Here is a 23,823-nt window from a genome sequence, read left to right as displayed (position 1 = left end):
CCGGCCGAGGCTTGTGCTGCCAGCAGTGGCAGCAGCAGAGATGTGATGGGGCATCGCCTTCCCCTGATCGCAGGGTCACCTCCCACCCCTGAGGGCTCCCGGACTGTGAGAGGGGGCAGGCCCGGCTGAGGGACCCCACCTCTAGTGCATGAATTTTCATGCACCGGGCCTCTAGTTATAAATAATGCTGCAGTGAACATAAGGGTGCATATATTCTTCTGAATTGGTGTTTCGGGTTTCTTCAGATTTATATCCAGAAATGGAAACGCTGGGTCATATGGCAGTTCCATATTTAATTTTTTGAGGAAACTCCATACTGTTTTCCACAGTGGCTGCACCAGTCTGCATTCCCACCAACAGTGCACAATGGTTCCCTTTTCTCCACATCCTCACCAGTGCTGCTTGTGTGTTGATTTATTGATGATAGCCATTTTGACAGGTGTGAGGTAATATCTCATTGTGGTTTTAATTTGCATTTCTTTGATGATTAGTGACATTGAGTGTCTTGTCATATCTATTGTCCATCTGTATGTCCTCTTTGGAGTAGTGTCTATTCAGGTCCTCTGCCTATTTTTTAATTGGATTGGTCCTTTTTGTTCGTTTGTTTTTGTTGTTGTATTGGAGTTGTATGAGTTCTTTATAAGTTTTGGATATTAACCCATTATCAGATGTATCATTGGCGAATATGTTCTTCCATTCGGTAGACTATCTTTTCATGTTCATGGTTTCCTTTGCTGTGCAAAAACTTTTTAATTTGATGTAGTCTGTTTGCTTATTTTTTCTTTTGTTTCCCTGCCTGAGGAGGTAATATCAGAAAAAAATATTGCCAAGAGAAATGTCAGCGATTTTACTGCCTCTGTTTTCTTCTAGGCATTTTATAGTTTTGAGTGGTACATTTTAAGTCTTTAATCCAATTTGAATTTATTCCTGAATATGGTGTAAGAAGGTAATCTAGTTTGTTTGTTTGTTTGTTTTGTTCAATTTTCCTAACACCATTGATTGATTAGACTGTCTTTACCCCATGATATGTTCTTGCCTCCTTTGTCATATATTAATTGACCATATACTATATTGGCATGGGTTTATTTCTGGGCTCTGTTTTGTTTCTTTGAGCTATGTGTTTGTTTTTATGCCAGGGATGTACTTTACCTTTGTTTATTCATTATCTTAGTCCATTTGAGCTGCTATAACAAAATACCATAGACTGGGTGGCTTAAGTAACACATTTATTTCTCACAGTTCTGGAGGCTAGGCAGTCCAAGGTCAAGGTGCCAGCAGATTTGGTGTATAGTAGGGGCCCATTTCTAGGTCATAGATGGCTGCTTCTTGTTGCTCCTCACATTCTGAAGGGTTAGAGAGCTCTCTGCATGTCTTCTATAAGGGCACTAATCCCATTCACGACCCTCATGACCTCCTAAAGGCCCCACCTTTCCAAATGCCATCACACTGGGGTTAGGATTTCAACATGTGAATTTGAAGGGGACATAAATGTTCAGTCTGTAGCATCCATTCTTCTGTTGGACATCTGGGCAGTTTTCCAAGATTGGGTGATTATGAGTAGAGTTGCTGTGAACATTCACTAAATCACAGAAATTTAGAGCTGACTGTTTCGGTGGGAAGACTGAGGCCAGGAGAAGGTGGTCACCTTCCTGATCAGAGCCAGGAGGCAGGACACCTGACTGCAGGACTCCTGGCAGATGAGCACCAGACTGCGCCTCTCCTCTCCTCCTCCCCCGGGAACCGTCCCAGCCAGGACCCAGAGTCTGGCTGGGAATTAGGCCAGGCCCCGAGCAGGGGTAGTGAGCAGGAGTTTCGGTCAGAGCTCGGTCATCTTTGATGTTGTTCACTCGAGTCTGACTCCCCAGCATTTATTTGCAATTAAGGAGCTGGTTCCTAATTAGGCTGATGGCTAGACCGCAGCCTTGGAGCCATGAGGAGAAAGAGATCTGCAAGAGACTGTCCTCCTGCACCCTGAGTGGCAGCTCAGGCTGCAGATGGGAGGTGTGGTGTGGTGTGGTGTGGTGGGTGGAATGGGGCTTTGCATCAATTTGGGGGCGCCTGCCCTCTCACTCACAGACAGCGTGCCAGCTTCTGTCAGACACTGCAGGAGATATGAATACACACATGTATGTATGTATGTGTGTGTGCAGTGAAATAGTGCCACAGCAGTACACCTTTGTTCTAGACATTTAGTTACTCATCGCTTCATTATTTTGCTTCTGAATACCCAGGCTGGGAGCTAAACCTTAACAGTTTGCAAAGGGCATTGCTGTCCACGGTCCTATTGTAACCTCCCATGGTGGTGACTGTGGGTGGGTCATGACTCCCAACCCCCCTAGGGATCCCTGGTCTCTGAAGAGTCAGGCCAGTGCTGGGACCAATTTACAGCCAGCTGCTTCTTTCTGCACCCAATTGATCTGCTGCCGGGAGTTTCCAGAAAACCCAAAGATAGACTGTGTAAGTGAGGCACTCAATTATGGATAAACCTATTTCCAAATGGGGAGATTGAGGCTTGTCCACAGCCACACATGTAGTCAGTGGTGAGAGCCTTAGTTTAGGTCTGCCTCAGTTCGGCCTATCGCAATTCTGAAACCTTTAGATCATGTGACAAGCATTAGCTTAGAATTCTGGGCTTTCAAGTTCTGGTCCCCGTTCTGCCACACCCTACTGTATGTCCTTAGGTGAGTCACCCTGCACCCAGGGGCGCCATCAATGGGCACAAGGACATTGGACTCAGTCAGTGGTTCACACAGGCTAGTTTTAGGACTAAGTTTTCATTGGTCCATGATGAAAGAAATAAGAAAATTTCTTACAATCTAAATGCAGTGATTTTCAACCCTTTTCATCTCATGGCGCACATAAATCAATTACTAAAATACTGCGGCACACCAAAAATATACATATATACCCAATATACCCCAAATAGGTATAATTTTGATTGACTTACAAAAAAAATAATAGTAGTAATTACCTGCCCTTTTTGCTCCAAAGTGACTTTTTTTAAAAATCAGGTGCCTCTACTTGTATATAAAGATTTCTAGTACCAAGAATTAACCAATCAGATGCACCCTTATTATGCAATGTGATCAATAATATGCAACTCTATTATATGACCTATATGGTTCAAGACAGGGCATTCACACCGAATGGCTATTGTTGTGTTGGCTATTATCATTTTGTTTATTTGACAATCTAAAGGAAAAGAAGTCAGTGCCCCCTGACTAAATAGTCAGGTATTGCATGTTTTAAAAATTCTTGTAGCACATCGGTTGAAAATTGCTGATCTAAATGTATTAACTTTAAAATTTCTGATTTTTTTAGCGTCAAATTATACTTCTGTAATTTTGTTAGTGTTAAGTTACACTTTTTAAAAACATATATATTTTTCATTGATTTCAGAGAGAAAGGGAGAGGGGAGACAGATAGAAAACCAATGATGAGAGAGAATCATTGACCCGTTGCCTCCTGCACACCCCACACTGGGAATCAAGCCCGCAACCCCGGAATGTGCCTGACTGGGAATCGAACCATGACCTCCCCATGCTGGCCGGGCAAATTACACTTTCTTTTGTGCTAGTGATAGTAGATGGTCTCAGAGATTTTTAATGTCATGACAAAATAAAACAGTGGTAACCCTGTAACATTCCCTACCTCTGTTACAGTGTATTGGTTTGTGAAAGCCCAAAGTATTGGGGCTCCCTGGTAAGATGCTGTCACAGGGTCCTCAAGCTCTGGAGCCCCGAGTCCCCAAGAGCTGGATGGGGATGGGGATTTCCCCAGAACATGGTGCTGGCTCACCTGTTGGCTTGTTCTCAGATCAGACCTGCAACTTAAGTCCTTGCCCACCATCCCCTTCGGCCCGGGCCATGGGCCCCACCTGCTGAGCAGGATTCCGATGGGGGTAGAAGGGGTGAGGATGGGGGTGAGGACAGTGTGCCGACATTTGAGATGTATTTTTTTTTTTTCCCTTTTAGTGGCTCCGAGAGCACAGTAGGGATACATGCAGCCTTGGGACAGACACAGAGAGAACTGAGACCCACCCCTTCCCATTGGAGAGTCTAGCCTATCCGGGGGCAGTGACACCTGCTCAGGTCAAGGGAGGGGCTGAGCCTGTCATTGCACAGAAGGGAGGGGTCAGAGAGGGCTTTTCTGAGGCCTCAGTCCATCTCCTGGAATTTGGAAGACTTGGCCAGGAGCCCAAGCCTGATGAGGTGTCACCTAGTCTGCTCAACCAGAGTGCAGGAGGTGAGACCTGGCCTAGGCAGTGTCCCTGAGCCAGAGAGCTGGGGCAGGGGCAGGTTGGGCCCTAGGGCAGCTCTGTGAGGTTTGTCCCCAAGCACATTTCACCATCCCTGTGAGGGGCACTGGGGTAAAGCCACGAACACAGGTCTTGATTTGGGTGGGGGGGGCGCGTTTAACAGATGATCAGGGGGCATTTGGCTTGGCTGGTGGGAGGAGGGGACAGAAAGTCCCATCTGGCCTTGGATTGAAAGCCTTATGGGAGATGGGAGAGAGGAAGTACCCCACCCCCACCCCAGTCCCATTATCCTCACCCTAACTCCCCACACTCTGACTGTGAACCTGCTTCTTTCTCTTGTACAGTGGAGCAGCTACACCCTGGGGCAGAGGTGGCTTTTTCTGAGCCTTATCTGTGAAAGGGGGATAGCAGTAATCCCTCACTTGGTGACACTGCAGTGAGTCCTTTGGGAGTGAAGGACCTTTGTTTGGGGGGTAGGGCGGAGTGACTCATAGGCTTGTGGGTAAGCACCTCTAGGACACATAGACCATGAGAATAGCCATGGTTACAGATAGGGACACTGAGGCTTAGGGAAAGGGAGGGACTTGTTCAGTGTGCATGGGATTTAGGGGGGAGTCTGCCCAGAGTATGGAGAAGCACTCCCTTCCAGAGTATGGCCTGGAACTGATGCTGGCTACAGAACTCAATAGTGTGTGCCCTCGACCTGTTAGGGCACCTCCCTGGGCCTCGGCTTCTGTGCCTGTGAAATGGGGCGATAACAGAGGTGAACCAGGGCTGTTGTGCAGAAGGCGCCTAGCTCATGGAAGGCACGCCGGGGTTCCTGTTGCCTGTCCTATTGCCCAGAGTTCTCTAGGCATAGCTTCTTTGCTTCTCCACCTCTCTCTGCCGAGAGCACTATAATAACTCTCTGTGCTTGGTGAGAAGGTCAGTGCTGGAGTTGGATGGCCAGGCTGGGATGGTGCTTGGGAACTCCCAACCAGTGCCAGGTGGGCGGGTGGGCGGGTGGGTGGGTGGATGGAGAGGGGCAAAGGCTTGGGTGTTCCTGGCTGCCCACCTGCTGGGACTGACCTCGTGCCCACAGCTCGGTCATCCACCATGGGATAGAGTTGTCTGTCCACTGGCTAAGGGGCAGGCCAGTGAGGGCAGGGAGCAGGGCCTCTCTCCCCACGTGACCATCAGCTGGAACCATGAGGGCCCTGGACGGAGGATGCGGGGTGAAGGAGGCTTCCTCAGGAGCTGGCCTGGGGCCTATGGCTGGGACCTGAAGCCAGTCGTAGGATGAGGGGCGCGCCCTTGGGGGCTGTGCCCAGCCCAAGGCCACAGCACAGCTGGCAGCTTATGGGAGGCCCCTCGGCAGACAGTTTCCTGCCAGGTAGCCAGGTGGGCTTCCTCGCACGTACGAGGAGGTGTCGGGGGGCCTGTCACCCTGCTGCTCTGGGGCTTGTGGGTAGGGCCTGAGCTGACTGTCAGAGCTGACCTCACTCAGGCTCCTCAGTGAAGTTGTTAGCCGCGTTTTTTCTCTCAGGTTTAGCTGGACTTTGGTCAGTTTCTCTTGGAGAATAGGAGCCATAGAGCGCCTCTGCTGTGTTCTCATCAGGCCTCCAACAGAATTCTCCCTCTGAGCGAAAGCCCCAGCCAGGGCCCGTGTGGGAACATGTCACCTGATTAGGCAGTCATGGGTGCCCACCTGCTCCTCAGAGCTGTGAGCTCAAAGGAAAGAGCAGATGTTAAAGGGCTTGTGAATCTGAGAAGCTGCCCACACAGGAGAGCAGCGAGCATGGGGCTGTGCTTCAAGGCAGACTCCAGCGTGTGTGTGTGTGGTCTGGTCTCAGAAAACTTAAATTCACCTAGACACACGGAGATGCCCCAGGCTGGAGGGAGAAAGGATGCCAGTCCTCCAGGGCACCCCTTTGTTGTCTGTGGGGAAACTCTGAAGCCCTTGAGGCGTGATTTTCTTTAGCATTTTGGAGACCTTCACCTTCTCAGTCTCAGAGATGGCTGCAGTTCTGGTGAAAACCTGCAGTTTCTGCCAGAGAGCCAACTCGAGTGGCAGGATGTAGCGGGCATTGGGGGAACTGGGCACACTGCCCAAGGGCCAGGCTGGGAGCAGTCGGGCAGTTATGATTCTGGGCTAGGAGGGACCCTGGGGGCCAACTCACCCACCCTACCTTCTCTGCCTGAGCCCCCCTGAGTGGTGATTATGCCCCCTAATACTTAACCCTGCTCTGTTCAGGTGGAGGCTTGGACTGACGAGGTTCAAATCCTGGCCATGCCACTCACTACCTGTGTGGCCGTGGACAGGCTGCTGGTGCCTGCAGCCTTGGATCCTTCTGTAAAAGGAGGAGAACATGGCCTCCTCATAGAGTGACTGGAGGACTCAGTGAAGTCAGTGCACACTGCAGGCGCTCAAGGTCCCGTTCCTCCTTTGGGTGCATGGCTGTTTTTCCAGCTCTTGCCAGCTTGAGAAATTTTATGGCCAGGAGTTGGGTGTGGTTCATTTTTGTGTTTCCACAACACCAGGCACACAGTAGGTGCCTTGCCTTCTCTGTACATTCATAACCTCGTGTGTGTGTGTGTGTGTGTTGGGGGGTGCCCTCCTGTGTGTTAAATTTCCGAGGACAGCCTGGCGCACAGTATGTGCTGACGTCTGTGTTGACTGCTAGAAACACCACCCAACCCCCACCGTCCAGGCAGGAGTGCCACCTCTGCACCCGCTTCCCCAGCCTGAATAACTGACATCCTGTGCCCTGTGCTTGCCCCGCAGACGCCAGCATGTCTCCGGATGCCACCAAGCCGAGCCACTGGTGCAGCGTGGCATACTGGGAGCACCGAACGCGTGTGGGCCGCCTCTACGCGGTGTACGACCAGGCCGTCAGCATCTTCTACGACCTACCTCAGGGCAGCGGCTTCTGCCTGGGCCAGCTCAACCTGGAACAGCGCAGCGAGTCGGTGCGACGGACACGCAGCAAGATCGGCTTCGGCATCCTGCTCAGCAAGGAGCCCGACGGCGTGTGGGCCTACAACCGAGGCGAGCACCCCATCTTCGTCAACTCCCCGACGCTGGATGCGCCCGGCGGCCGCGCCCTCGTCGTGCGCAAGGTGCCACCTGGCTATTCCATCAAGGTGTTCGACTTTGAGCGCTCTGGCCTGCTCCAGCACGGGCCCGAGCCCGACGCCGCCGACGGCCCCTACGATCCCAACAGCGTCCGCATCAGCTTCGCCAAGGGCTGGGGGCCCTGCTACTCCCGGCAGTTCATCACCTCCTGCCCCTGCTGGCTGGAGATCCTGCTCAACAACCACAGATAGCGGCAGCGGCGAGGCGGGCCGCATCTGCCCACCGCCAGGAGGGCCAGTGCCAGAGACACAGCCCCCACGGACGAAACCCCCCAAATATCATCTACCTAGATTTAATATAAAGTTTTATATATTATATGGAAATATATATTATACTTGTAATTATGGAGTCATTTTTACAATGTAATTATTTATGTATGGTGCAATGTGTGTATATGGACAAAACAAGGAAGACGCACTTTGGCTTATAATTCTTTCAATACAGATATATTTTCTTTCTTTTCCTCCTCCCTCTTCTTTTTTTTAAAAAGAAAATGATACAGCAGAGCTAGGTGGAAAAGCCTGGGTTTGGTGTATGGTTTTTGAAATATTAATGCCCAGACAAAATGCTAATACCAGTCACTCATTGATAATAAAGTATTCGCATTATAGGTTTTTTTTTTAAAACTGTCTTCTTTTTAACAAAGAGGGACATGCATGGTGTTAGTGGGTTTCTGACCCATCAGACATCCTGAACTTTGACCGATTCCTTTACCAGATAAAGAGTAGAGGGAATAAACTAAAAAGGGAGGAAGGGCCTGTTTACTCTTAAGACCACAGGAGTTCTTTTCCTTCTTACCCATGGCTGTGGTGTGTCCACAGGATGGGGAGGAGGAGGGAAAGTGGGGAGTATTTGGGCCCCATCCCAGACTGATGATGGAGGCTCCTGCTCTGGCCTAGAGGAACTTCCAGGCCGATGGTGGAGACTCAGGCCCACGCCTCCCGTCTCTGAGCATGCACAAGCTAGAACCCTACTTCTCACTCTGGGGAGAAGCAGGTGGTGGGCTTTAGGCTCACTTACCACCTCGTAGGGCCTCCCCAAGCCGCCCTCCACCCACCTCTGAGTAGCTCAGCATCTGCCCATCTGGGGCTACATTCATGAGGTTTGCAAAGGCTGGTGGTTTCTTTTTACTCCATAACAGGGAAGAGTTGAGGTTCTGGAAGGGTAATGGCTCACTCACGAGGCAGATCTGGGTTAGAAGTTGCATCTCACTATAGGACCAGAGCCATGTTACATCAGTTTTCTCTGATGATGAAAATTCAGAAAGGAAAGCCTCCTTGGCCAATAAGAAGGGGAGTGTTACATTGTACAGTATATCTTTCTTGGTGAGTTACACAGCATAGTAAATGCTCTGAGAAGTCCTGTGGCTTCTCTATTGCTGCATAATAAATTATCCTAAAACTTTGCAGCTTGAAAGTTTATTATCTCATACAGTCTCTGCTTTAGGAATGTGGGAGCAGCTTAGCTGGGTGATTCTGGTTCAGGGTTTCATGAGGTGGTAGTAATCTGAGGTTTAGTGGGGGCTGCAGGACCCATTTCCAAGCTTATTCCTGGGCTGTTGGCTGGAGGCCTCAGTGCCTCACCATGGAAGCCTCTCCATCTGGCCACTCATGAAATGGCTTCCCCCAGAGCACATGACCCAAAGCTGTCACCTCTTACAACCGTATCTCGGAAGTGACAATCCATCACTCCTGCATATTCTGCTGATCACACCAACCATTCTTGCTAACGTGGAAGAGACTACACAAGAGTGTGAATGCCAGGAGGTGGGGATCATAGCCACTGTGTCCAAAGAAATGTATCATTTCACTTGGTTTCTTGAAGTGATTTGCCAGTAGACTCCCCACCCGTTACTCCTGTCCCCATACGAAGGCGCAGGAGTACCTGTGGGCTGGTTGGTTACTGCTGACAGCTGGCATGCCAGGGCACCTCACTGAACCCTGCCCTGAAGATGCTCACCCGGGATGCCTGCCTCACTGGAGTACCCTTGGTGTGGGGTCCATGGAGGCACCTCGGGCTCAAACAGCAGGATCCCCAGGCAAGACTGAATAAGGAGCCAGATCCGTGGGAGTGCTGAGGAAAGGGAGGGGGGAGGGGAGCGCCTCCCAGGAAGACTCGGTACTTCAGGCAAGTTGACAGGCCAGGAGTGGCAGAGGGGCAGGAGCAAAGGGGCAATACCACAGGAGTAGCAGAAACCAGGAGGCATCCATTGTGTAGATGAGGCAGGAGAGGGGAGTCTCAGACACTCGTGCCTGCATTCAAATTCCAGCTCTGCCATTTACAGGGTGACTTCAGAGACTTCGTCAGGTGCCTCCGTGTTCAGAGAATAAAATTATTCCCACCTGAGGAGTAGGTGTGACCTGGAAGAATTAAGCACATCACATGGTACCTGGTTCATCATCAGTGCCTATCATCTGTCACCAATACAGGGCCCCGGCTGGGAGGGAGGCTGGGGGCCCACCAATGCTAAGATGAGAATAGTTGGTATTCAGGAGGCAGGTGGGCTGGTTTCTGAGTGGGCCAGTGAGCTGATGGGAGCTAAACTAAAGGGATTTCCCAGAGGAGGGCCAGGCTGCAGGCAGGAATGGGTCACCTGAGCCCTGCGCCCTTTCTGGCTCCCCAAAGTACGGTGCCCATTAATGCCAGGCTCCTGACAGAGACTCCTTACCCTTAGAGGAAGCAGCCAGTCACACCACAATGCCTGGGCATGGAAGTGATAATTCCCCTTCATCCAAGAACAAGAAGGACAGAGCTTAACACTCCCATTGTATAGACGAGGAAGCTGAGGCCTGAAGGGGGCAAGTGCTTATCTGAAGCCGGGTGATCATGGATGCTGGGATGTGACCAGGTCCCCTGCTTCCCGCCACAGGGCCTACTTCATGCAGACCAGGTGGTGACATCCCTTCCCCATCTCCCAGGTTCTCAGAGGTGCCCACCAGGCAGAGGACATGGTTTCCTTCTAGAGTGAAGCCTCGTGGACCACAGTTTATCATGGGAAACTGTCCCGGTTTCCCTGGCGGCCCAGACTCCTTTCACTCCTGCACTCGGCCACCCTTGGGCGTGGCCCTCCTGGGAGGCGCAACTCCCCCTGCTGTTCTGCACCTCCCAGGCCTTGGTCCTCGAGCACTGAGCAGAGCTGGGCTGTGCTACTTGGGGATGGGCTAGGAGTCACTGAATTTTTTTCTCTTTTTCAAGTCAATAACTAACGGTTTGTGAGCCCTTCCTATGTGCTAAGGGTCTTTATAAATCTACTCTTCACAAGAACCTCTGTGCAGTGTTCTCCGTTATTCCCCCTTTTCAGATGGAGAAACTGATGCTCACCTGTGCTGACATTTGGGCTCCTCCTAGGTGCTAGCTGTGATGGGCTCTGCTGGAGTGGCCTGTCCCTTGGGGACAGTCTGTGCTGCAGGGCTAAACTCGGAGGACCCAGAGCCATCGACCTCACAGCTATTTTGCCCCCCAGACCTGCCCTGCTTTGAGGCAGAGGACCTCCCTGGGGTCCTTGGGTGGCCTCAAGTGTCAGGGAGAGGCCCTGTGGCTGCCTTTCTTCGTGGGGGTCTGAGAATCCAACTCCAGCCCCTCAGTTTACAGATGGGGAAACCAAGTCCCAGACAGGAGAGGCTGAGCTACGGTCACACGTGGTGGCAGCACCTGCCTTCCTTCTCCCTCGCCCAGGCTTGGGGCCCCTGGTAGCTGTGGTTTCCCCCAGCCCACCCACATGTCTGGTGACTCGGGCTCCGAAGGAGACACCTTCTAAGCAAGGCCTGGTCCCTGCAGGCTCTGGGAAGCAGTGTGGGTGGGGCTTACTGCCCCCAAACACACACTCAGGCCTAGAGTGGGGGTGGGGGTGGGGAGGCAGGATATTCTGCAACTGACTTTGTCTTTGGAGAAGGGTTAGTCCATCACCTCCTCCTCTCCATTGCACAGTGCACCCCCATCTCCAGCCCCGCCCCCCACCTTAGTCTCCTGGGGTGGGGTGTGGGAGTGGAGGGATTAATCTAGGAGTGGGAGAAGCATAGCTGGGAGAGGGGACTCTGCAGATCTGTGTTTATGCCTCATGTGAGAAAACTGTAGGCCCAGAGAGGGGCTGTGAGTAACCCAAGGTCACACAGCAAGTTTAGGGCAGAGCTGAACCCAAAGCTTAGCTCTCGGGATTTCTGGTCTGGGTGCTTCCTCTGTCTGGATGCCTTCGGTGCTCTGGAGGAAATGCACATACATCTCTTCACTTCTCCCGTCCCGGAAGCTCCAACCCCCACACACATTTCAGGGTGCTTAAAAGTTCTAGGCACCTCTGGCTGCAGCTGCCTGATTAATCCTGACTTTGCCACTCACCAGCTATGTGATCTTAGGCACGCGACTTAACCGCTCCGTGCAGCAGTTTCCTCATCGGAATACTAAGAAGAGCATCTACCTCCTGAGGTTCTTGGGAAGGTTAAATGAATCGCGCATGTTACGCACTCAGAACTGGCACGTGTGCAGCGTTCAGGAGTGCTCACTGTGTGGGGGCCTGAAAGGCAGCTCAGGGAGGTGAGAAAAGCTGGTGAATTTGGGCAATTGCCTTACCTGTGAAATCCTCCGTGTCCTCGGGGGGAAAGTAGGGTCGTGATCCACTGGCATGTCCCCAGTCTGTGACAACAGGGCCGCCACCCCCCCCCCCGCCCCGCCCCCGGCCCGGTCCCCCCAACAGCTGCTGTGGCTTCTTCTTAACTGGGCCTCCTGCCCCTCCTGCCTCCTCCAAGTCACTCTCCTCCACCCCAAGTGGTGGTCTGCACTCAAATCCGACAGTGTGCCTCTTCGGTGTGACCATGACCTCTCCGACGACTCTCTGTACCCTCAGGATAAGGAACTACCTCTTAGAGTGGCCCTAATGGAATCTGACCCTGCCCCAGCTCTACCTGCCAACCCCCTTCAAACACCACACTCCAGACTTCTCTGTCTCTCAGTCTGTCTCCCTGTCTCTCTCTCTCCCAGGTCCTTGTCCAAGCTGCCCCTACTCCAGATCATGCCCCAGCCCGCCCAGTCCAAGCCCTGACCACACCACTGCCCCTTTCTCTTCCCAGGGAGTCTCCTGGAAGCCAGCGATGTCTCACGTACCATTTGCCCCCGTGGTCCTTGGCCCCTGCGTGTTTGTGGAATGAAAGGGTCATGGATGTCATGGATGTGGGTGTGTATTTTATAAGTGCTAAAGGACTAAGCAGGCATCCACGGTGTGTGTGTGTGTGTGTGTGTGTTTATTAGTATCTGTGTCTCCATGACAACCCCCAGCTGGCCTCTCCTTACAGGCCCTAAGAACCCTCACCCTCTCCCCTATCCTCAGGCCCAGGGCTCTGGGGGCTCATCTTCTGCAGCCTTATTCTACCCTCTCAAGAGTGTGGTAGCAAGAATTCCTGGTTGGGGGTGGTGTCCCTTTGATAATTTAGAACACAGAGTCAGAGAACATCCACACTGGGAAAGGTTCTTAGAGTGCATCTACTTCCATTACTCACAGAACTAAGGCCCAGAGAGGGCAGGGTGCTAACCAGCGTCACACAGCAAGGCAGTGGCAGATGGGAGCCAAACCCATGACTTGGGGCTCCTTCCAGAGCTGGCCTCTCAGCAAAGCTGCAAAGTCTTCTGTGAAACCAGCAGTGACCCGAGCAAAGCAGTTGAGAGGCAATTAGGGCAGAGGTGCAGGTGACTGTGTGTTTTGTTTTGTTTTGATTGTGGTAAAATACATCCTATATAATAAAGAGCTAATATGCTAATTAGACCAAACAGCAGAATGAACGTCCGGACAACCTTCCAGATGACCGCCTGGACGACCTTCCGGACGAAGCCAGGGCTGCGAGGGCTGAGTCCCTTGCACGAATTTCGTGCATCGGGCCTCTAGTATAACATAAAATTAACTGGTTTAACCATTTTTAAGTTACAGGTTAATGGCATTAGGTACATTAGCTTTGTTGTACAACCATCACCACCATCCATCTCTAGAACCTTTTCATCTTCCTTATGCTTTTTTATGTTATTGTGATAAAATATACACAACATAAAATTAGCCATTTTAACCATTTTTAAGTGTACAGTTCTGTGGTACTGAGTACATTCCCATTGTGTTCCATGTGCTATACATACATACACTAGAGGCCCAATGCATGAAATTCGTACAAGGGCCTTGGCCCTGGCCCCCGTCTGCTGCCACAGCTGGGGGCCTCTGCCACGGCCCCTGCCCACTGCAGCTTTGTCTGGAAGGACGTCTGGAAGGACATCCGGTCTAATTAGCATATTATGCTTTTATTATATATATATATTTATATATATATATATTTTATATTTTATATATATTTTTTATATATATATTATTATATATATATTATATATATATATTTCAGAGAGGAAGGGAGAGGGAGAGAGAGATAGAAACATCAACAATGAGAGAGAATCATTGATCAGCTGCCTTTAGCATGCCGCACACTGGGGTTTGAGCCTGCAACCGGGCATATGCCCTGACTGGGAATCAAACCTTGACTTTCTGGTTCATAGGCTTATGCTCAGCCACAAGCCACGCCAGCCCAGCTTCCCTGTGCTTTTCAGTAAAGGCAAATGAAGAGAGAGTTTTAAAGTTTGTCACCCTGGGATTTTGAGGCCTTTGCAGACTTCCAGCAGCCCTGATCGCCCAGAGGAAGCTGTGTGTCATTTTGGCCTGCTGGGGTTGGCAGAGGGTGCTGGGGAAGGGGTGTCCAGTCCAGGCTGACCATCACTAGGGACACAGGCTGGAACAGCCCTGCAGCCTTGCTGACTGTTGTAAAAGTGTAGATAAAATGCCCATAGTTTCTGAACATGAGACTGGGACGGAGGCCATGGGCTGAGCCCAAGAGAGAGGTGGTTTTTAATGTGACTTCCTTGGACTCCCTGGAGCATCATGGGAGACCTGAATGACCTGGGGGAGCCCCCTCCTCCTCTGGGCTTCTATTTCCCCTCAAAAATAAAATAGCTAAACCAGATGGTTAGATGGTGCCTTCTGGGAGAGCCTAAGGGCTCTGGAGAGGCCCCGCCCCTCCCCCAAAAGTCTGTTCCAAGAGTGGCAGCTAGAGTGCACTTTCATATTGGACCTGCTGAGAGAAGCTGGGATAATCATTAGAAATATAACTCTTTGTTTAGCAAAAATAATAGCAGTTATTTATTGGGGAACTTGTGTACAGTAGTCCCTCTTAGTCACAGTGTCACTGTGCTTTCTTACCTGTGGTCAGCCATGGTCCAGAAATATCAAACAGAAAATTCCAGAGTGAACAATGCATACGTTTAAAGGCAAGCTGTGCTGAGTGGTGCTGCAATCTCGCGCCTCCCGCTCTGTCCTGCACGCGGCTTGAATCACCCGTCCGTCCTGAGTCTCCGGCTCTGCTCTACGCTGCCCGCATCGTGGTGATCAGATTGACCGCAGCAGTATCACAGAGCTTGTGTTCAAGTAGCCCTTATTTTACTTAATAATAGCCCCGAAGTGCAAGGTAGTGACGTTGGCAGTTTGGACGCCAAAGGGAGGTCGAAAGTGCTTGTTCCGTGTTGTCAGAAGGTCACTAGTAGCCCATGTTAGGTCGTTAGGTTGCAATGCTGCGTCATTCACCTCACTGCATCTCATCACCTGGGCATTGTATCACCTTACATCATCACAACAAGGGTGAGTACAGTACGATAAGTTATTGGGAGAGAGAGAGAGAGACCACATTCACATAACTCTTATTATAACATATTGTTATAACTGTTCAATATTTTTACTAGTTATTGTTGTTAATCTCTTACTGTGCCTAATTTATAAATTAAACTTGATCATAGGTATGTATGTATAGGTAAAAAATATAATATATATAGGGTTCCGACCTATCTACAGGCATCCACTGAGGGTCTTACAACAGATCCTCTATTGATAAGGGGGGACTACTATACTAGGCACTTTGTATCATCTCATTTAATCCTTACCCTGCTTTATAGATGAGGCTCAGAGAAGTTAAGCAAGTTGCCCGAGGTCACACAGCACCTAAGTATCGGAATGAGAATTCTACCCAGATCTCTCTGGTTCCTGAGCTGGTGTTCCTACTTCCCATCCTGCACTTCTGAACTTGACTTTGATGGCTGCTGAGCACATAAGCTTTGGAGGCTATGCCCTCAGCTAAGTGACCCTGGGCAAGTTATTTAAGGCGTCTGAGCCTCAGTTTCCTCATTTGTTAAAATGGGCATAAAAATAAGGTGGTTAGGAACATTAAATTAAATGAGTTTATATTTGTGAAGCAGTTTGAACAGGGCCTGGCTAGTAGAAACATCTAGCATCTGTTCAATTTAAAATATGTTGTCAACAGCTTTATTTTATTTTATTTTGGTCAGTTTTGTTTGAACAAGCAAATTAATTGGAAATTTAAAAAATACAAGTTTTGCTTTTTATTTCTTACCAGTGGCCTGGTGCATGAAATTCATGCACATTAAAAGGGAATTAATTAGAGCAAATATTTTAATATTGCTATTTGCCCTTTCTCTATAATAGAATTGTCAGAGATCAAAGAAAATTAGTAAAATGTATATGAAAATCTCCCTCCTATCAGAGTCTGGGATGTGCTGCGGGACCCAGAGTCAAGTCCCTGTCCACCTGTGTGCGCCTCAAAATCACATGAGACCCAGACCCGGCTGGCCCCACCCCCGTCAAGCCCCGCTGGGGGGGTGGGGGGGCGCAGCCTCAGGTCCCCCGGCCCCGGCGTGAGGGCATGATGACCATTTGCATATTAGCTCTTTATTATGTAGGATAATTGAGTAATGGACACAATGAAGCTTTAGGGATGCCTAGAAAACACACACACAAACATACATACAGGCAAGTCCAAGATGCACTTTCCTTAACATCTTCACAACAACAAAAAAACCTATTCATGAGTTTTTGTAGAGGAGAGAAAAAAATCTCTTCCAGTGTTGGCCGATTCCTTAAGTTGTATGAAATGGGCGGCATTTTGATGTTTTCTAAGGATTGTAGTAGAAGCAGACCCTTTGAAAATGGCTGCACCACCCACCCCTGCTCCTTCTTTCCTTTCCTGCTCTACCTATGGAACTAGGATGGTTGCTATTAATGGTCATGATGACAGTTATTTAGACTCTTTAAGAATCCCCTGCTTTGTGCTGCCCCAAATATAATGTCAATGAACATCAAAACCACCTCAGAAAGCACACACAACCAAAAACACATTAGATCTCCAGAAAGTCGAGTGGCACCTGGTCTGCCTTGGTGACAGGCCTTGGCTGGCTCCTGGGCCCTCTTTACTCGGGGGATCTGAAGTGGGGGTGGGGAGCTGAGGTCAGCTGACCCCTGGGGTCACTTGGCTCACCTGGGCCCAGAGCCAGGATCCCTGCACACACCCTAGCCGGCCGTGCTGAGGGGAGCTCTTGCCACAGCTTGAGCCACATGGGGTTTAAAGTGAGAAATTGTCGGTCCACATGTTTGGGATCCTGTTATGAGTCAGATTCTGGAGATTCCCAGGGTGCTCCTCAAGGGTGGAGGGCTCTGGCTGGTCTGGCCCTAGCGCCAGTGGATGATGTCATCAGAGTCTTCTGTGGTAATTTCTAGGCCTTAAGGGGTGGGCTCCCAAGTGACTATGAGAAGCCAAAGCCTTTTGAGCTGAGTCTGTTCTTGAATTTGCTGTGATTGGGGAAAGAGGAGATACAGGGGAGCTAAAGTCCACAGAGCCACTGAAAACCAACTTGGTACAGAGAGATTTCCCCACCTCTTCCATCAACCTTATGCCTGGGGTGCTGCTAACGAGGATGAAGGGGTCAGCTCTGGAGAGAAGTGCGAGCCCGTGGACATAGGTTTGAATCCTGCCTCCACCACTTTCCACAATGTATGAACTGGTGCATGTTATGTGTTTCCTCTGGGCCTTGGTGTTCTCATCTGTAAAATGGGGATGGTGTCCTCTACCATGGAGGGACCAAATGAGAAAGATTGTAGTGTTGGGAGACAATTCACCAAGCGTACCGGTGTCACCCGTCTCTCATGCTGCTGGCTGTGCCATGAGTGAGAGAAGTCTGTTGTCTCGGTCCCAGGAGTCTGTGTCTCCTGCCAGCTTCCAGGGAACAGGGCAGGCTAGCTTGTTATCTTGCCATTGGGTGAGATCTCAGATCCTTCACAGTTCTTGACAGCTTTGGGGATGCAGATGAAATGCTGACAGAGACATGGCTTTCTGGAAGAGGAATGATGAGGACCTCACGGCCCAAATAATGACATTTTGAGGGACGTCCATGGAAATCGGTAGCAAATATGTTGACCAAAGCGTATGACCAAGTAAATGGGCAGTAAATGGCTCTCTTGTCTCTTCATGAGGAGGAGTTGGGGAGGTGGCTGCAGGCTGAGTGCTGGGAAGCAGGTTCAAAGACAGCTGCCCACATGGTACCCTGGTTGTGGCCAACTCACCTCTTGGTGGGAGGACTTCCGCACCCATGGAGAGGCCAGCCTCAGTTCCTCACCTGCAGCAAACTCGCACGAGGATCTGCCCTGGGTGGGCAGAGATGCTGCTGTTTTTCAGACAGCGGTTACCAAGATGGACACCCACACTGAGCGGGATTGGAGGGAAGTTGACGACGGCTCTGGGCAGACACCTGAGGGGTCACTACACCTTTGGCAGGCTCACTTGGAGACAAGAGGGAGGGGCGTGCCCTTAAGGAAGGATGATGGCTCAGGTCCTCCGGCAGTTTGTCATGCCAGCTTTAGATCCGTTGGAGGTGGCAGTAAAAGGACTGCGAGTCCTGGCAGCTGTAAGGGACTTTGATCTTCTTGGGGAAATTTCCCTGAGACAACCGCCCCGAGGAAAACATAGGTGAAGAATGGACTAGTATTGGGGCTCTTTCTGCTCCAGCTTGGGTTTGTCCTGACGGTGTCCACTCGGCCGCTGTGCCTCTTCCCCCTCGGTGTCAGTTCTGCAGAACCAAAAACGGGCATGGCCACTTTTCCGAGTGGACAGAAGTCAGGGCTGTTCTCACAGCTCTCGCCAGCACCACCCTCGATGCAGCTTGTTATATTTGTACCGTCCCTTGGGTATCGCCAATGACTTGGCTGCTGTGTCTGCGACTTGGAAAACAGGCTGGCTCCCTGAAAACACCCCTCTATAGGGTCACAACCTGTGGGAATGAGTTGATTGAACTGCGCCGGTCACTCCTATGGGTGCCCATTGTAGGCGTTTATTCTCTCCTGAGACCAACTGGCATGCCCTCCCCCATTGCTGCCTGGACCTGTCATCCGAGCAGATGTAGCCATACCCGTACCCTGAGAGACCTGCCCAAGTAAAGGACGCCCTGTTTCCACACCGCTGTGACTCCTGCCGAAAGCTGACCTGGCTGTCTCACAGAGGCACGGGCCCTGCCTGCTTAAAGCAGATGGACTGCTTTGGAACGCTGACCCCCCTGCGGCCGTGGGTGGGGGCCTCTCTGCTGGTGACACATTTTCAGGTTATGGTGTGGCTGTCCAGTCTGTTCAGCGTATTCCAGCCACAACACTGTGGCCCTGGAAACTAACCTGGGTCGTGTTTTCAGCTTCCTGGATCACGTGCAGGCTGATCATGGCGTGCTGTTTATCGCAGCCCATCCACGGTGTTTGACCGCCTTCCCTGCTCCCTGCCATCTGCCCTGGGCCACCTCCTGTGTGGATGTCACGAGCGGGATGAGAGAGGTGGGGTTTATATAGACCCACTTTGAAAATTAGAGGTTCCTCCCTTACCGTTCCGGAGCATTCCCTGAATGGCTAGCCTCATTCATGCCAACTATGCTTGCTAGTCTGGTCAAAGGAGGATTCAAACTGAATTCTGGTTACATTAAAAAAAAAAAAAAAAAGTCCTATCACTCTGGTGCCCAGTCCTTCTGGGAGAAAGCTCTGTATATAAGTGGGGTTGACTGGGGAAAGGGTGAAGTTATAGCCACTGGAACGGAACACACTGCTTCTGTGGCCGTTTAGGAAGAGTAACAACCCAGCAGCCGGGGAGGGAACACCTTAGATGTCAGGGCCTTCCTCACAGGGGACAGCGCCCGGCAGCCTCCCAGGTGGTGCGAGTGCCTCGCATTTAGCTGACTGCTGGCTTAGTCATCCCCGGCCAGACAGCTCTGACCATGACTTGGTTGCCATTTCCCTTAACCTTCCCCCAAACCGAGAAGTTATGAGAAATAGCACGAGGTGACCCCAATTCCTGCACTTCCCATGCAAAATACCTGTCAGCAGCCTTTTGGACGTCTACCCCAGCCCACGCCCGTTGCTCACGCCCCCTTTGGGGCTGACCAGCGCCGCCTGAACGGCAGCGTTGACAAACGGGGCGGATTGGGCTGAGTGGTTTTTGGGGGTAGTCCCTCCAAAGACCAAGTCACTTGTTACCAACAGTAGATCGCTAATACGCCATCAGGTCTCTCGTCGCACGTCACAGCAATGCTTTAGTGTTAGTGGGATGATGCCTGCTTTACAGATGGGAAGCAAAAAGTTCAGAGAAGTCAAGCGTTTGCCCAAGGTCACACAGGCAAGTGGTGGTACTGAGTTGCAACCAGTTTGCCTGACTCTTGTTCCACCTCACTATCTTTCCCGCACCCAAGGTGCTGGGTTCTTCCACGTACCTCACAGACCCGGTCCGCAGCATTTCACGCCTTTTCGCCTCTGTCGTGGCTCTGGACAGGTGGCTGGGAGGCTTAGAAGTTTGAGGGAGCATGAAGCAGCCAGTGGGCTCACCACCGCCTTCTCCCCATATGTGGGGTCTTGGTTTCTTCATCTGTGAAATGGATCTGAGACCTGCTCAACAGACTCATTGCAAGGAACAAATGAACCCAGGAGCGGGAAAGGGCTGTGGAAAACTGGAGGTCCTGCTGTGAACAGTGATGAGATCTGAGACGTGGCCCAGGACAGTGGTCGGCAAACTCATTAGTCAACAGAGCCAAATATCAATAGTACAACGATTGAAATTTCTTTTGAGAGCCGAAAACCGACTTCTGCGCATGGGCCACGAAGTTTCAATCGCACTGTATGTGCGCGCCCACACGTGGTATTTTGAGGAAGAGCCACACCCAAGGGGCCAAAGAGCCACATGTGGCTCGCGAGCCGCAGTTTGCCAACCACTGGCCCAGGAGGAGAGAATAGAGGCTGGATGGAGGGCCTGGGCTGGAAAGAAAGTACGTGGAAAGGGCCAGTCGGACACAGAGCCTTGTTCAGGGCTCCCTTATGCGTTGTCAGTGGCAAAGTTGCCTGCCTTACTGTGTCTGAAATCCTGGACATTCCTTTGGGTTAAGCAGTGCCTTTTCTAGACACTCATCCTCACCCGGCCGGTGTGGCTCAGTGTTTGAGCGCCGACCTATGAACCAAGAGGTCACGGTTCAATTCCTGGTCAGGGCACATGCCCAGGTTGTAGGCTCGATCCCCAGTAGGGGATGTGCAGGAGGCAGCCGATCAATGATTCTCTCTCATCATTGATGTTTCTCTCTCTCTTTCCCTCTCCCTTCCTCTCTGAAAGAAATAAAAGTATAATTTATTTTATTTTATTACAGAAAGAATGGGAGGGAGGGGGAAAGACAGAGAGAGAGAGAGAGAGAGAGACAGAAAGAGAGAGAGAGACACATTGATGTGAGAGAGACACATCAGTTGGTTGCCTCTGGCACTGGCTCCAACCAGGGCCAGGATGGCACCTGCAGCCCAGGTGCATGCCCTTGACCAGCATCAAACCCAGGACCCTTCAGTCTGTGGGCTGACACTCTACCCACTGAGCCAAACTGGCTAGAGCTAAAATTATATTTAAAAAAATAAATAAAATACTCATCCTCTTTAGAGCGGTATTGTACGGTACATATACCGTGCCCCTCTCACGTGCCGGGAGCCTTCCATACATCATCTGATGGAATACTCACACTGGACACTCACACTCACCCTTGGGGTCCCACTTGGTAGACAGGGAAGCATGAGGCTCAGAGGAGCTCAGTGATTTGCCTCAGGTCTCCTGGGAGAGAAGGGGCAGAACCGGAGTTTTGACTGAGATGGCTCTTATTTCAGGGCCTGCTTGCCTTTGGACGCCTCGGTGTTTTTATACCTTTCGCTTTTACCCCAGAGAAGCCAAGCATGCTGAAGCTGGGGCCTTTCTAAGGGGGCTTCCTGGCCCAGGAACCCGCCCCCTCAATGGGTGGAATCCCAAAGTGACAAAGATGGAGCTCCTTTAAGGAGAGGCTTGCAGACGAAGGGCAGCCCCAGACCACCATGGCGCTGGGAACATCATGGTCTTTCTGTGACGTTACCACGGCTGCTCCGCCGCCTGCCCCCGGAGAGCTCCTTCTGTTCTCTCGAAGCTGCGGCCAGACGGACCTTCCTAAAAGGCAGCCCTGGCCGCGCCATTCTCCTGGCTAAGCCACCGGTTGGCTGCCCATTGCCGTCCAAGCCCCTTAGGGGACATGTGAGGCCCTCCTTAGCCTGCAGCCCTCATGCGCCCTCGGCCGAGCCAGCAATGTTCCCTCACCGGGCCCAGCTTACTGTGGCTCCACAGAGTCCTTGCTTAGGCTGTGTCCTCTTCCTAGATGCCCTTCACCCACTCCATTGCTTAATCGTCAGACTCCTTCTTGTTCATTTAAAGTAGTGATCCTTGTGAGCACTTACTGTATTTGTTAGGAGATGTATGCATGTGGCACAGAATGGCACGGACTAGCCATTGTCTCCTCCCAGGCAGGTCCCAGCCACACAGACCTCCTTGGGCTCCCTGTGTGTTGGGTGCTTTTGTGTCTTTTAATATGTTCACTTCTGAAGGCTCTGGCTCACCTGTCCTTTCCGCTGGGACCCACCCCCTAACGGCTGCTCTCTCCCCTGGCCCGGATCACCTGCCCACTGAGTCTCACACACCAGATGCCTCTCCAGTGGGAACGCTGGGCACACGGACTGTGATTGTCTGTTGACCGGCCCGTCTTCTGTTGTGTTGGTTTCCGTGTCCCCAGCGGGAGACAGCGGGCCCCGATACAAGGTGGAGATAAGTTAAAGGTACCGCTGGAGGACTGGGGTGTCTTCGGGTGGTGACGGCACAGCCGAATGTCACGTCCCCTTGGAGGGAATATCTGCTTAATGAGTGGTGCTGGGGGAACCGAGGAGATGGTGGGTGGGGTGGGGAGAGAAGAGCTACGTCTTCACCTCACACTATAGAGCAGAATAAATCCCGGATGGATGAGCCTGAAAATGGGAAAACAATGAAATGACTAGAATGAAATGTTCATGGTGTCGCCCTCTGGATGGGAAGGGCCTAAGCACAGCAGTAATGAAAGAAAGCATCAAGGACAAGCTGTATGTATTTGTATACTTAAAAGTGGAAACTGCTGTACATCAAAACATCCCATAAATAGAATCATATAAAACAAATATGTAAAGAGCACATGAAATAAAAAAAATTCTGAAAACCTCAATAGAAAAAATAAAGGGGACAGCGGACATGAAAATTACTAACAGGAAAGTGTAAGTGTGTAAGTACATGAAAACATGTTTAACCTCATTGGAAAACAAAAGACTCAATTAACATAGTGAGATGTTATTTCTCACTTATTACTTTGGACAAACTATTAAAAAAATAAAAGAGTGTAGCCTAATGGGGCCGAGATAAAGTGAGAGGAACAAGACTGTGTTCTCCGGTGCTGATGGCTCTGTAGACAAGGCGGCTTTTAGGAAGTCTGTTTCTCAGTGTGAATCAAAAGCCTCAACAATGCTTATGCTCGCCTGGCTGGTGTGGCTCAGTGGTTGAGCATCGACCTGGGAACCAAAAGGTCACCCATTAGATTCCTGGTCAGGGCACATGCCCCAATTGTGGGCCCAATCCCCAATGGGGGGCGTGCAGGAGGCAGCTAGCTGATCCATGTTTCTATCTCTCTATCCCTCCCCCTTCCTCTCTTAAAAACCAATAAGAACATTTTTAAAAAGGCGTATGCCCTTTGTTCCAGCAATTCTGCCTCTGGGGATATTTCCTGAGAAATATTCTTTTTTTTTTTTAATAACAGCAAAATTCAGAAACAGTCTAAGCATCCAATAATGGGAAATTACAGAAATGATGGCATATCTGTGTGATAAAATACTATGCACCTTTAAAAATCATGTTTAATTATTAATAATTGTGCCTTGGAGGATGGGAGACGGTATCAAGGTGCAACTGTTCTTTTTCGTTTTTCCGCTTTCTATTTTCCTGGACTATTCGCCTTACCATAAGCATGTATTATTTTTATAAAGAAAACGATCTTGCTTTAGAATATTTTAAATTGCAGGTTTCCCCCACTCTCTGAAAGTAGAGCGTTCCTATGAAACCTCCCACAAGCCAAAATGGCATACAGCAAAGAAGCAGTCACCACTGATTTAAATGAAAATGTTTTGAGTGTTCCCAGGCCCAAAATCCAAGGCTCGCACAATGTCTTAATTTTGTTCACCGTGATCAAAACACTTAATTACATCCTTACGAGCTCATTTAGG

At 50.5% G+C, this 23,823-nt stretch overlaps 1 protein-coding gene across 8 annotated transcripts in view; it reads left to right on the top strand.

The window, feature by feature from the left end:
* The window catches only part of SMAD6 (SMAD family member 6), an 80,961-nt gene extending 72,978 nt beyond the window's left edge, over nucleotides 1–7,983 (top strand). For 6 of the 8 annotated variants that reach the window (XM_054716106.1, XM_054716105.1, XM_054716109.1 and 3 more), the window contains one exon: nucleotides 7,023–7,635. In XM_054716106.1, coding sequence (XP_054572081.1) covers nucleotides 7,023–7,564 — 542 coding nt within the window. In that variant the 3' untranslated portion in view covers nucleotides 7,565–7,635. Of the gene's footprint in view, nucleotides 1–7,022 lie in introns of all 8 variants that reach the window. The other 2 variants (XM_054716104.1, XM_054716107.1) reach the window with 2 other exon arrangements.
* Nucleotides 7,984–23,823: the final 15,840 nt, after the last annotated feature.

Source organism: Eptesicus fuscus, chromosome 5 (genome assembly GCF_027574615.1).
Source record: "Eptesicus fuscus isolate TK198812 chromosome 5, DD_ASM_mEF_20220401, whole genome shotgun sequence".
In the NCBI taxonomy this organism is placed as follows: domain Eukaryota; kingdom Metazoa; phylum Chordata; class Mammalia; order Chiroptera; family Vespertilionidae; genus Eptesicus; species Eptesicus fuscus.
Note: the sequence above shows the minus strand (reverse complement) of the source record. Positions and strands in the feature narration are given on the sequence as shown.